The sequence below is a fragment of the Podarcis muralis genome, chromosome 18 (genome assembly GCF_964188315.1).
Source record: "Podarcis muralis chromosome 18, rPodMur119.hap1.1, whole genome shotgun sequence".
NCBI classification, from domain to species: Eukaryota; Metazoa; Chordata; class Lepidosauria; order Squamata; family Lacertidae; genus Podarcis; species Podarcis muralis.
Genome location: NC_135672.1, coordinates 1,300,861 through 1,315,021, shown reverse-complemented (window position 1 = coordinate 1,315,021; position 14,161 = coordinate 1,300,861). Strand labels below are relative to the sequence as shown.

The window sequence follows — 14,161 nt, the reverse complement described above, 5'->3', positions numbered from 1 at the left end:
ATATGTGTCTGCCTTGCCTTGGTCATCAAAGACATCCTGGGTCATCAAAGACAGTGGCCAGTTTCCTTGATGTAGCTTTTCTGATATGTTAATCTTAGGATGTTAATCTTAGGGCCAGGAAACAGATCTCACCTGAAGGTGATAATGATCGCTGTCCTCCTGGCCATCCTTCTTATCATGTACATTGCTTCTTTATCACCTCCCGGGGTTGCCAAATGCACTCCTTTGTAGTTCTGTTTTATTTACCCCATGCTTAATTAGTTTTGGTAGTTTAACTTTGTCCCCACATGGGGTTTGTTGAAATGCTCAGAAGAAATCTGATTGGTTCTTAGAACACTCTGTAAAAAGTTCTTTTGTGAATAAAACGACCTGGGCCAGGGGATAGAGCCTGAGATTATTATACACACCCTTCCCAGAGTCTTGCTGGTTCAAGCTTCTGTGTGTATTCTTATTAATCAGAGTTCAATCCTTCCTTTACTTTGAGAACGCCTCACCACCACACAAGCAGAAAGGCGCAGCAGAAGTGTGTGGGCGGTAACCTCTAATAAGGGGGGAAGAGAACACACTTTCACCTGTATCTTTTATTAAGTTACACTGATGGCAGCTTGATTGATGCAGGCAGACAAGGGCGGATATTCTACTAAACAAGCCCCAGGACTTTGGGAGATGAGGACAAAACAATCCACCTGAGGTTAAGCACATAACTTGGTTTTCAGGAAGGGGGGGGGAGAAAGGGCTTAACCTTTGCCTCCTGCAGCCCAGTCTAGAATGCCTAGAACCCTTGAGTAGCTGCTACTTAAGATGAATAAAACCTGAGCACGCAAGGTGTGCTTAATCTCATGTCCCATCTGACCACATGCAAACAGATTAGCATGAACAAATCTGGTAAGCCCCTCCCCCCCATTTCCTTCCAAGTCGTTATCAAAACGGCAGACATCTATTTGTGTTTGTGGGGATGACAACAGGCTGTTCTTCTTTCATTGCCAAATTCAGAATGGTGGATGGATGACACCCACACACTGTGCTAGGCTTCTGGTTTTTGAAAATGTCCATTAGAGAGCAGGGGACGGAACGTGGCTCTGTCAACTTGGAGGATCTTCAACAAACAAAGCAATGGCCCCCCACTTCTTCTTGTGCTGGTTGGGGTCATGAAAGTCCTATTTCCCCCCACGTTGGCTGTTCACTAGCCGGCCCCCTTGCATTCGGGGTCCTGCTCCTCTGGAAGGAACCAGCTGTACCGAGTGGTCTGGTAAAGGAGGACTGCAGAGAAGACCAGAGAGGGAACTTCCCTGGCCTGGCCTGGGGCTTCAGCACTCTCCCGGGGCTGGCTCTGCAGAGGGCCCTTCAAGCTTTGCTTTCTCTGCACCAAACCACCACAGGAATCCAGGAGGAGGCTGGCCTGTCTGACTCACGGTCTGGAGGTGGCAGAAAGGAGACCTGTTAGCGGATGCCCAAGTCACATCGGGAGGAGAAGCCCAAGGCAAATGTTGCAGCTGGTGGGGAAAGATTCCACAGAGGAAAAAACATCTGCAGGTGGTTTGGTGGACGAGATACCACCGTGTAGGGAGACCAACTACCAGGGAAGTATTGTGTGAAGCTTGGGGGTTGTCACTCTCCTGTGGCGCTCAGTCGCTCTTGCTGTCCTCGCTGTCAGAATAGGCTCCCAGAAGGCTGAGGGAGGAAGCTCCTGCTTTGGGGCCAGAGGCCAGAGAGGCCCCCCCACAGGGGCTGCTTGTACTCCCAGCACCTGGAAACAGCCAAAACAGAAGCAAAGGTTGGACGTTTTGCACAAGCTGGGGAGGCAGAGACCTCAAAGTATATTCCAGATCAGGGATGGGGATCCTCCAGATGCTGCTGGACTCAACTTCCAGCAGCTCCAACAGCCAGCAGGCTCAACACTCAGGGATGGTGGGAGCTGCAGTGCAGCAAAGGGAAACAAGAACTGCCAGCATCATGAGGCCATTATCAAATCTATGGTGCGACCACCTTGGGAATACTGTGTACAGTTCCGGTATCCTCAGAAAGGAGGTTGTAGAATTTGAAAAGCTTCCGAATAGGGCCAACAAATATAGAAAGGAGATGGAGTAACTCTCCTGGAAGGAAAGGTTGCAGCATTTGGGACTTTGTCAGTTCACAAAAAGGGCAGAGACACATTTCCCCTCTCTCTCGTAATACTGGAACTCATGGGCATCCAATGAAGCTGAAGACTGGAAGATTCAGGACAGCTGAAGGAAGAGCTTCTTGGCGCAGCGCAGAGCTAGATGGCACAAGATGGCAGGGAGGGCTACCAAGCTGGGTTGCTTTAAAAGAGGCTTAGACTAATTTATGACTCTCAATGGCTACCAGCCACACAGACTCTCCTCCACTTCCAGAGTCAGAGGCAGCAATGCTTCTGAATACCAGTTGCTGGAAACCACAGCTGGGGACACGGCACTTGAGCTCAAATCCTCCTTGCGGATTTCCCTTTGGGGATCTGGGGGGCCACTGGGAGAACATGAGGCTGGACTAAGGGGCCACTGGCCTGATCTAGCAGGCTCTGGCATTCTTACCTGGAAAGCCATGTAAGACTACTGCCACACGCTCTACGTGGGGCTACCTTGGAAGGCAACACGGAAACTACAACTAATCCAGAAAGCAGCTGCCAGACTGGTGACTGGGAGCGGCTGATGGGACCATATAACACCAGTCCTAAAGGTTCTACATTGATCCCAGTACATTTCCAAGCACAATTCAAAGTGTTGGTGCTGACCTTTAGAGCCCTAAATGGCTTTGGCCCTGTATACCTGAAGGAACATTTCCACCCATATCGTTCAGCCTCCGAGGGTCTTCTGGGGGTTCCCTTCCCTGTGAGAAGTGAAGTTACAGGGAACCAGGCAGAGGGCCATCTTGGTAGTGGCGCCCGCCCTGTGGAACACCCTACCATCAGATGTCAAGGAGACAAACAACTAAATGACTTTTAGAAGACATCTGAAGGCAGCCCTGTATTGGGACGTCTTTAATGTTTGATGTTTTGTTATGCTTTTATATTTGTTGGAAGCTGCCTTGAGTGGCTGGGGCAACCCAGCCAGGTGGCTGGGGTACAAATAATAAAGTTACTATTATTATCATCATCCCATTAGTCCTTGGGGCAATGTAAAACCTCTGAAGCAGCTAACAGAAGCTTATCTTAGCTTCTGCGGCTTCCACCCACAACTGTGATGAAATGCAGGGTCTTAGGGTTTTGACACCAGTCAATTATTCCCACCCCCCCCCTCCCTAGAACCTGACTTAAGTTTACCATCAAATCTGATGGAAGAGAACCCGAAAACCTTGTCCACTATTTTGTAACACTTTGGTCAGCCTAATAAAGGAGCTAGTTGACATGGCTATTTGTGTGTGTGTGTGTGTGTGTGTGTGTGTGTGTGTGTGTGAGAGAGAGAGAGAGAGAGAGAGAGAGAGAGAGAGAGAGAGAGAAATACTTTTAAGCTCCCCTTACCTGCGCCTGGCGGTGCATCTCCACTGTCTGCTCCATTGGCTGCACTACTAACTGGCTTCCTCTTGGCAGTCACCAGCCCAGACAGTTTGACCTTGCTTGAGAGTTTCCCGATGCTCCTCTCCCAGCTTTCCACCTTCAGCTTCTTTGCCTGAGGCTCCGAGTCCTAAGATGAGGCCGGGGGCGGGATGGGACAGGGGAGCACAATAAGATTTTGTGTTGCACGCTGGGGGTTAAAAGGCTAACAACTCCCGCAACCTATCTGCTCAACTCTGCAATTGTGGTTGGCACAAACATAAACTTTAAAATTATGCATGAATAGTAAGTCATCTTTGTTTTCTTCCACTGAATGCACCAGGTGCAGAGGACCCTCTACTCTGCCAGGTTTCACTGAACTACAACTCCCAACACCCCCAGCAAGCACAGCCAATGATGGGAGTTCATTTATTTCGACAATTCAATACTGTTTTGTCACAGCTGCCTCTAAGCACTGGACCAGATGCCCAATGCAGTAAGATCAAAAATGAAAACTATAAAATCTGAATGTGACTGAAGTTCCTGATGGAATGAAAAGCCTTCAGTAAGTGCTGGAAGTTCAAAAACCTCAACCGGAAGTTCCCGTAAGATTAGGCCCCAAATACAGAACCCACTGCTGGAAATGGCAACAGAAGAGAGTGCTCTTGAGCTCGGATCCTCCTTGTGTGTTTCTTTTTATGTGCTTATGGGTGCCTGGGCTCCTGGTGGATCCAAGCCAAGCACTAACACAGTCTGATGAGGCACACCTGGAGGCACTGGGAAACCCCAGGGCGTTTCCGAGCACAATTCAAAGTGTTAGTGCTGACCCTGAAAGCCCTAAACGGCCTCGGCCTCGTATACCTGAAGGAGTGTCTCCACCCCCATCGTCCAGCCCAGACACTGAGGTCCAGCTCTGAGGGCCTTCTGGCGGTTCCCTCGCTGCGAGAAGTGAAGATACAGGGAACCAGGCAGAGGGCCTTCTCGGTAGTGGTGCCTGCCCTGTGGAACGCCCTCCCATCAGATGTCAAGGCAATAATACTGCATTTATTTTTAAAAGACAACTGAAGGCGGCCCTGTTTAGGGATGTTTTTAATGTTTGATTCTGTATTGTTTTTAATATTTGGTTGGAAGCCGCCCAGAGTGGCTGGGGAAACCCAGCCAGATGGGTGGGGTATAAACATTATTATTATTATTATTATTATTATTATTATTATTATTAGACCCAAATTGTTAAAGGCCGCGTAAATTAATACAAGAACCTTCCACCTGGCCTGGTAGCGAAGGGGCAGCCAGTGCAAGCTTTTGAGCACCTGAGTCTGTCCCCATCAACACTCCAGCTGCAGTGTTTCCCACCAGATGGAGCCTCCAGACCACGCATAAAGATGTAGCTATTGTTCAGCAATCCACACTATTCTGGCTGCATCTGCCTCAACAGTCATGATCTAGCTGTTTTCCTCCTGCTGCTGTAAACACAACCTAAAATCAAGGTGATGCCCAAGATTGGGAAGGGAATTCCCTTTTGCATGGTGTGGGCAGGCAGAGGTGCCAAGTTTGAACTCACCACTAGCAATGCAATGGCGACATGACCAATGACCTGGGGCTCAGGGGGTGGGGTGGGGGTACGTCTCTCAAGGCAGCTGTCTGTGGTGGGACAGTCCTCTCTGCACAATACCTCTTGCAGGATGTCTGTAGGCTTCGCTTTTGCAAACGGCTTAGCAGGACGTGAAGCAGAGTCCTCGTCCTCTGAATCAGAGTCTTGTAGCAGCCTCCTGCTCTGAGCTTGTTCCAGCATAGTTCTGGCAGGGCGACATACAAGCAGGCAGAACCCAGGAATGTAGAAGGTTAGCTCATTGTGCCCAAGTCAAATTTCAGATTGCTGCTAGCTGCTCTATAGGAAATATTTTGTCAAAGGAAACCAGGGTTCAGGGATTAGGGGGTGGAAAGCAATTCTAAATTTTACTGTGTAATAAACATGTAAAAATGTAGCCATGCTGCTAGCTAGTTGGCCACAGGCAGGTGGCACGATGAGCTACAGCAGGGCTTCCCATCATCCCTAGTCAGCAGGACCAGTGGTCTGGCATTATGGGAATCGCAGTCCAAAAACAGCTGGAGATCCAAGTCTGGGAAACCCTGACTGATAGTGTGACAGGAAGCAGTGGATAGGAAGCCCAGGCAAACGGCAGGTGGGCTGCAGCTGCCCACAAACTCCATTGGCTCCTCAGTCTCCCAGCGCCAGGGCCCCTGCCTCCAGGATCCAGTTTGCCTGGCTGACCAGCAACACAACTGGCTGGTGCTACTATCAGCCACCTCCCTCCTCCCGGGCCAGCTCAGGGACCTGCTCCTTCTGCTTCTATCACCCAGCAAATTAGGAAGAAGAGCTGTTCCATCAGGAGGAGGAGCACAGGAAGGAACAAGACTGCCAGAAGAGGTGGCAAGATGGCCAGCATGGGAAGGTTTAAGCTTTTTGCAGTTCTCCCTGCCCTTCTCACCTGCAGCTCCAAAGTGGGGGCAGGCCTGGCAGGGGAAATGATAAGTGGGGGTGGGGGGCAGTTTTACTAAGTTTTTATATATGCTGTAAGCCGTCCAGAGTGACTGGGGAAGCCCAGCCAATGGGCAGGGTCTAAACAAACATCATCATGCTTCTGGCAAGCTTTAAGGGGAAGGAGAGGGTTAGGCAAGCAAAGCAGGTGGGGGTAGCAGCCCCTAGTTAGCAATAAAACACACACACACACACACACACACACACACACGTTTTGGTGTATGTGAGGCAGCCCTGGCTCTCACTTTGTCTCCTGCTCGTCCTCCTCCAGCTCTCGCTCTTTCTGCTGCTCCTCATAGTCTTTGTACTGCTGCAGCATGGACTCAAAGTCCACGTGGGCCTGGCGCTGGTTCAGCTCCTTCAGCTCCTGGAGGTTCTCCAGAACTTCCATCTCCAGCTTGGAGTCCTTGGTCCTGTTCTCCAAAACCTTCGGGGTAAAGCAGGAACATGTGTTTCATTACTTTGTTATTCTTACACTCACTCAATTAAACTAACTAACCAAATTAACTCAAAGCAACCTACAGCAATTAACGAAGAGGAGCTTAAATGAAAGGGAAGGTTTCCCTTGTGGGACTGGTGGAAAATACCTTCATTGGGTTGTTCAGCTCTTCATCCTCTCTCTCTTTCTGCAGGCGCTTCTCCTCTTCCTCCAGCAGCTTCTCAGCCTGGAAGTTCCGCGTGGCCCCATGCTCCATGGCATAGTCTGTGTTCTCGGGGTCTGTCTGACGGGGACACAGGAAGCAAGAGGGAGCTATTTCAGTGGGAGACCCATAGGCCAAGTTGCTCCTGGCCTGTGCACGACTGCTAGTCAGGGAGCGCACCATCAGCGCACGGCTGGCCACTGTGAGGACAGCATGCTGGGCTAAGCCTGATCCAGCAGCTGCTGCTTTGTTCCTCGCAGTAGGAGAGGCTCTGGCCTTCAAGCCCTCATCTGTCTGTCCACTGGGGAAAGAAAGATGCTGGACTAGATGAGGTACCTTTGGGGTCTGACCCAGCAGGACTCTTGTTATGTTCTTACTAAACAAAAAACTTTATTTGCCCAAGCTGTCTTGAGCCATACTTAGCTAAAGGAACACAAATAATCAAACCCTGCCAATTTATTTAGGATGCATAGCAGGGAGGCAGAATCACAAAGCCAATTCTCTTGGCTCTACAGGTGTCCTTCCACTTACGCGCGATTAACTCACACGCAACTGCATATACAAGCAGTACAGGGAAATAAATAATTTGATTCAAAGCTGGAAATGGCAGGAGAGTCCATGTGGCTTGCCAGGAGACCCTCCCCAGAGCCCGAAGTGAATGTCAGTGAGGAAGCCACAAAAAGTCTGGAGACACAGTGGGGTTTTGTTTAAACCGCTCAGCCTCCCTGCCTCCTGCAGGCCCCAGAGCTTCAATTCTAATTATCCACAATTTCTGGATACAGTATTTTTGGTCCAGATCGGAGAGAGAGCAGCAGAGAGGGTGTTTAGAGGGTGGTTGCTTATCTGCAGGAGCCCAGAATGTAACCTCTGCATATGTGGGGAGATACCTGTAATTACCCTGTGCTAAGGAATGCATGATCAACACACCTCAAAGACAAGGACTTTCATCTCCATTATGCGCTGGTCACCTCAAGGCTGGATCACTGAAATGCCACTCAATTTGGGGGGTTCCCTTGTGCTTGACCCAGAACCTGCAGTTGGTGCAGAATGCTTTCCCACTGACCGGTGTTTCCAATTTGCTATTGCATTGATGCCTCAAATGGTGTCTTTCCATTATTTGTTTTTCAGCTGCACTGGGGAAAAGGAAGGATGAAGACAACTCGTACCTTGAAGGTGATTTCTGCCAGGCAGCGGGTGCATTTGATATAAAACCGGAAGATGGGAAGCCCCAGGTAAGACTCATTCTGGACCGTCTCCTTCCGGGCGTTGAACTTCTTTCCTTTGTAGATGTACTCGCCACAGGTCTTGCACCTAGACAGTTTAAACAGTTGCTTCTTCTTATATCAATGACTCCCATTGGGGCCTCTGGGTGGCCAGTATGAGAACAAGATGCTAGGATGACTATTACTTAATATTGGGGGCAAAAAAATTAAGAATGCCAGCTTTGGAGGAATAGATAACTAAGACTAGGATATTGTAAATATGGTTAAACATACAAGTATGGTAAGAGTAAGGGAAAGAAGAGAGCCTGGCAATGTTTTCACTGAAAAATGCAGTACTGTATGTATATTGATGTAATAAGGAACAAGAAAACGTAAATCTGCACAGATTGCTGTGAGTATTATAACCCTGTATTCCTTCCCTGTTTAGGAAAGTTTTTAATGTCTGGTGTTTTATTGTGTTTTTAATATCCTGTTGGAAGCCGCCCAGAGTGGCTGGCCAGATGAGTGGGGTATAAGTAATACATTATTATTATTATTATTATTATTATTATTATTATTATTAGACCAGAAACTGTCATCTCAATTCTCATGTTCACATCTGGTTCTTTATTCTTCGTTATTATATCTCAAATGAAATCTTTTTAGGTTCCATACAACTAAATCATTTCACACAGAAAGCTCTGGCGATGTAACTGAGTCAATAAGGCCCCAAAATTCTCAGGGGCGGGGGAAAGGGTCTCACGCAACATTCTTCCTTACCGCATGTTGAAAGGTGCCATCAGTCGGACCACATACTGCCTGTCCTTTGGAAGTTTAAGCTTGGGGATCTTAGATGGATCAAAGTCTGGAGGGTAGTATTTCTAGGACACAAGGAAAAAAGATGGGTCAGATGCAAGAGCAGATCGTTCTCATGCAGGCTTTGGCAGCGCCCACTTCAAGCTCTGGCAGTGCCCAGGAGCTGGTGGTCACAAAACCACATCTGTTTTCTAGTAGCACAAAAAAACCTACTAAGCAACTTAGCACAACCTCCATCCCAAATGGGACAGGGCCAGCCAATTCTCTATTCCGCAAGCTTCTCTGGTCAATTTGCTTTTCAAGCTCCTTATTTATTTGTCTACCCCAATTTCCCAGCCCTGGAGAGACTGGCTGAAATTTGCTCCTCTGACATGAAACTGACACAGTGAACTTGGGCTCTCTGTTCTCTCTTGCAGCAAGGAGTGGTGAACCTTTTTGGGTCTGCTTGAGAAATCTGCTCACCAGTTGACCACGCGGTGTCTTCAAAAGCACCAACACTGGTGTTGGAGGAGCAAGGGAGTTGAGGAAGCCAGATTTCCCTTGCCAACTGGGAGTGCACTTCAAGGTTCCTGGTTGTATATTGAAAACCATCTCTCTACCTGCCTCGCACCTGATGTCACATGTGTTGACATCCGTCTGTCTTGAGAGATCATAGCTTGCGCCTCCAGGGGTGAAGTCAAACTGCTGGAGAATCACAGCACCTGCTGTGGCTGAAGAGTCTGCTAACTTGCAACTGCTACCTCCCGCATTGTTTTTGCTGCGTTAGCAGCACCCAGGTGATCTCCCCGGGGCACAAGCTTGGGCTGTGTGTCTGGAGGTCCTGGGCTGCCCAGATGACAAGACCCCCTCTCTGCCTCGCTGATGTGGTCCGAAGGAAAGCAGAGCAAGACATTGGGCACCAGCTGGGCTGCAGGAGTTGCTGGAAGGGAGCCCATCTGGGAGAAGAAAAATCCTGGTTCTAAACTTCTGCTGCCTTGTGGGGCATCTTCAGGAGAAGAAAAGGCTCAGGAGTAATCCCTACACAAACTCACAAGTGCCTAAGGCACGTGGATTGTGCCTTGTACTCCTCCTTCCAGCAACTCCTGCAGCCAAGCGTCTTGCTCTGCTCTCCTTTGGACCCAGCCCAGGACCTCCAGACTCACAGCCTACACTTTTTCCTTGGAGAGGTCATTTCTGTGCTGGTAACACAGTGCTGATGCCAACAGCCTAATCTTCCTCAGGGGATAACATGGGGAGGGAGGGAGGGGGCAAATCAGTATGCCACCTTGAGCTCCTTGGAGGAAAGGAGTGGTGTAAAAGCAGTAATAAATGATATAGGATGGGGGTTGGAAGAACCAGATCTCTTAGGGAAATGAGATGTAAATGCTATAAGGACATAGAGAAAGTGGAGGCTATCTGAATCTGTTTTAGTATTTTAACTTTTGCACATTTTTTGTGGTTTTTTTCTGTCAGTTTTACTGCTTTGTTGTTTGTAAACCACTCTGAGGCTTGTTTGTTCTTACAGTCAAGTTGAATATATTTTATAAATAAAATAAAATACAAATGAATAACCCGGCATTGTCTGGCTGGCTCATCAGGGTCTCAAAGAGGGTCTTTCCTAAGGTTTGAACTTGGGTTTATGAGCACAGAAAAGCCAGTGAAGTAGCAACCCAGATTCAAATCAATCAATCTATCAAAGTGCCCCAGTCCTGCGAGGTAGGTTTCTCTCCCCCACCCCAACCTGGGCCTCCCCATTAACTGATTGCCAGCCCTGCTGTTTCCCAATGCCCCCCCCCCACCTCTCCTCTTCATCCCTCCAGCCACACAGGAGCCTTTTATCTGCTTCTCTCTCTATCCAGTAACACAGAACCATATGCAGTGGTAACTTGGTTCCCAAATGCCTTGGGAAGTGTTCCGGTTTTCGAACGTTTTTTGGAAGCCTAATGTCTGCTGCGGCTGTTGGCTATTGTTTCAGGGGCGCCCGTGCCAATCAGAAGCTGCGCCTTGGTTTTTGAACATTTTGGAAGTCAAACGGACTTCTGGAATGGATTAAGTTTGGCGCTTTTGTTTTTGCTATTTATTTTGTGTTTTCGTGGCTTTTTCGGTTCATTCGTTTTTGTGACTGTGTGGCACCCAGTTCAGCTCCTCATTGATTGACTGTGTGACTGCGGAAATGGATAAAAGCCCCCCATCCAAACAATGACCGTCATCAGTGCAGGTAAGATTTTTCTTTTCATTTTTATCATATACAATGGTGTCTTATTTATTGTACAGTATATTGGTTATTGGGACGCAGGTGGCGCTGTGGGTAAAAGCCTCAGCGCCTAGGGCTTGCCGATCGCATGGTCGGCGGTTCGAATCCCCGCGGCGGGGTGCGCTCCCGTCGCTCGGTCCCAGCGCCTGCCAACCTAGCAGTTCGAAAGCACCCTTAAGTGCAAGTAGATAAATAGGGACCGCTTACTAGCGGGAAGGTAAACGGCGTTCCGTGTGCTGCACTGGCTCGCCAGATGCAGCTTTGTCACGCTGGCCACGTGACCCGGAAGTGTCTGCGGACAGCGCTGGCCCCCGGCCTCTTGAGTGAGATGGGCGCACAACCCTAGAGTCTGTCAAGACTGGCCCATACGGGCAGGGGTACCTTTACCTTATATTGGTTATTGCTTTCCTTTTATGGATCAATGGGAGAAGGGGAACAGGGGCGGGGAAAGCGCGCCTTGGTTCTGGAACGCTTTGGTTTTGGAATGGACTTCCGGAAGGGATCAAGTTTGAGAACCAAGGGGCCACTGGAATCCCAGAGTTGGAAGGGACCCCCAGGTCCAGTAGGGCCCGACTCTGTCCTGGCTCCCTCTCTCCTGGGGGGCAGACCTCGACCCCCTCCCCCCCCCCAGCCAAGCCTCACTTGGGGGTCCCCTCATCTTTTCATCTTCCCAACCACCCTGCGAGGGAGACCCCAGAACTGGCCGCTGACGTCACAGCCCCCCTCCCCCCTGCCACTCACATTTAACACTTTCCTCTCCGACATCTCGCCGCTTCAGCCTCGCCGGGATCTCTCCGCTCCGCCCCGCCTCTTCCCGCCTGCGATTGGCTGCAAGCGCGCCCTCTCCGGCCGGCGTTCCCGGCGCTTTCCGATTGGCTCCCGGTGTCTGTCCGTCAGAAGGCCCGAAGCCTCCCGTCACCGAATCTCTTCCTCCTAGAGCGTACAGCGCGAGATGCGGTGTCCTTCGCTCCAAGGCCGTCCGTCCAGGCAACGAGACCCCGCGCATTTTGGTTCCGGGGCGGGCGACGGGGAAGGCGCGGTTCCGCGAGCATTGTAGGTTCGCTGCCGAAGGAGGAGCGAGTCTTTCAGGCAGGACAGAATTCGAAGAAGGGGGAGCCATTGAGCTCCAGAATTTGCTGTGCGCAATCCGGTTTTCTTGCTTTCTCAAGGGGTTCTGAGGCGACACCACAAACGGGTTCCGGACCTGTCCCTTTGGTGGAGAGTTTGTCCATTTCCCCTGAGGCTGATGGCTGAACACAAGAGGAGAAAAAGAAAAGCGGAGAAGAACACGCACAGAATTTGGGACATGTTTGCTTATAGGATGTTGGCATTTGTCTTGAGAGACAGTTGCTAGATATAAAAACACTGGTCCCCTGAAATAAATTCTAAGCAAAGTTGATGAAGCAGCATACATTTATTTGGGTGATCACAAAAACATACTTGCAAGATGGGTGACCAAGGCAGGCACACCCGGAAATCATCGCAGAAGCTTTTTTGCTCTCTCCGAGGGCAAAATTCCCCTCCTGTCCAGGGGTCACAACCTATCACGTCCGCCTAGTACAATATTAAACTCCCCGCCCCTGTTCCCCTTCTCCCATTCCTCTGAATCTGGCGACCATCTCTCATATTTGTGGTTTTCCTTATTTGGCATTATGTTTTCACCCCTCTACATGCGGTTTTTAGCAATAAAGCCATGTTCTCTATTTCACTGAGGCGTATATTTGTTCTTTTTGCTGTTCTTCTTAACTGCAATTTCTGCAAAAGCATATAACAACTATTCTTTTGCTAGCATATTTAACTACAATTTGTTCCACAAGCTATATTAGAACATCCCTAGATAAAAATCTCCCAACCATAATAACCTTACGGCCTTATGACTGTAGCCTTATGAGGCTTTGCCCTCAGGTGGGAAAAATATTGCATAGGGTTGAGCAGATCTGACAATCTCTATTTCTCAGTTTTTCATTCCCCCTCCCCATAGATGTAGCCAGGATTTTTGTTAGGGATCAGGCCTTTGCTAGTGGGGACAGGCCTTTTGTTGGGGGGTGGGGGCAGAACCTCAGTTAGCCATGTATATTTTTTTATTGGGGGGCAGCCCATGTGTCCTCCCCCCAATCTTTTAAGATCGGCTCTCCTCACTTCCACATCAGCGCTAATACCTGGGGATGCCAGGACTGAACCAGGGACCTTTTGCTCCACCGCTGAGCTACAGCCCTGACCTGCTGTGGTCCTTCCCTGTTTCGGACCCCGAACCTGCCTCTGGCCCACAAAGACTGACAGTCTCCACCCTCCTGGTCCCCAACAGACCACGGCTTGGTAGTCTCTCGGCACCACACCACACACTGGAAAACAACTCCCATCATCCCTACCCGTTGGTCATGCTTGTTGGAGCAGAGGCAAGTTGGAGTCTCCATCCCTGATGTATAGAGATGCTTACAGACCTATCTCCATTATGGCCAGGCCTACCGCTGGGTAGGGCAGGAGGGGGGAACCTTTGGGCCTCCAACAACCTTTGTTGTTCAGCTACAAACAACAGCTGCCATCATTCCTGGCCAGGGGTTGGCAACCTAAGGCCAGGGGGCCAGATCCGGCCCAATCGCCTTCTCAATCTGGCCCGCAGACGCTTCAGGAATCAGCGTCACTGTAAAATGTAAAGGTTCATTATTGTTTCACAAGTTGTGTATGTCTTTAAGGGCCAGGGCAAATAACGAGACCCAGCTTTACCGCTGTGAAATATAGCAGGTGCTGCTGAGTTGTGTTCATCAAGCTGTGTCAGCAATTGGGTCTAGTATATAAGGAGCAGCACCTAGCTCCTCTCCCATTACCCTGGGGGATGGGTTGGTGGTTGGGTCTGGTTGTTGATGTATTTAGTTTTATTTTTTTTAAGCTGAACTAACCTCTGTGCATGTGCAGAGTTCATGTCTCAGCAAATCTTTTATACATTTTAAAGGGTTGCATCTTTTGGCTAAATTACCATTTGAATAAAGGAAGGGAAGGGTAAGGAGTAGATTTTAAAAATAGGGTTAGATTTTTTTAAAAAAATAAGAAACTCAGCAATTCAAGTATTCACCAAAGCTAGCAATAGAAGTTGGTCAAATTGAATTTCTGTTAACTCAGTTCTAAGGGATCATGTTTCCTTCTCATCTGGCCAATATTGTTTTCCTGCAGCCCAAGCAAAGGGAGCGCTTCCTTTATTTACAGGGAATTGAGAGCAGGTGTTTATTTAAAAATGTGGGCTATCAT

General features: G+C 49.1%; 1 protein-coding gene across 1 annotated transcript; it reads right to left on the bottom strand.

The window, feature by feature from the left end:
• Positions 1-566: 566 nt before the first annotated feature.
• YJU2 (YJU2 splicing factor homolog) lies at positions 567-11,833 on the bottom strand. Its single transcript, XM_028713672.2, has 8 exons — positions 11,660-11,833; positions 8,650-8,750; positions 7,834-7,978; positions 6,614-6,748; positions 6,272-6,453; positions 5,160-5,283; positions 3,476-3,638; positions 567-1,747 (listed from the first exon to the last, which is right to left on the bottom strand). Exons 1-8 carry the CDS (start codon positions 11,681-11,683, stop codon positions 1,626-1,628), a joined length of 996 nt encoding a protein of 331 aa, XP_028569505.1. The 5' UTR covers positions 11,684-11,833; the 3' UTR covers positions 567-1,625.
• Between the last annotated feature and the right edge of the window lie 2,328 nt (positions 11,834-14,161).

Bases quoted from the DNA above. Each gene is read 5' to 3' on its own strand.
- YJU2 (XM_028713672.2), bottom strand. From the start codon at position 11,683: ATGTCGGAGAGGAAAGTGTTAAAT. The intron at 8,751-11,659 runs GTGAGTGGCAGG...CTTGTGTCCTAG, and splicing joins CGGAGAGGAAAGTGTTAAAT to AAATACTACCCTCCAGACTT. The intron at 6,749-7,833 runs GTACGAGTTGTC...TGTCCCCGTCAG, and splicing joins TGGCAGAAATCACCTTCAAG to ACAGACCCCGAGAACACAGA.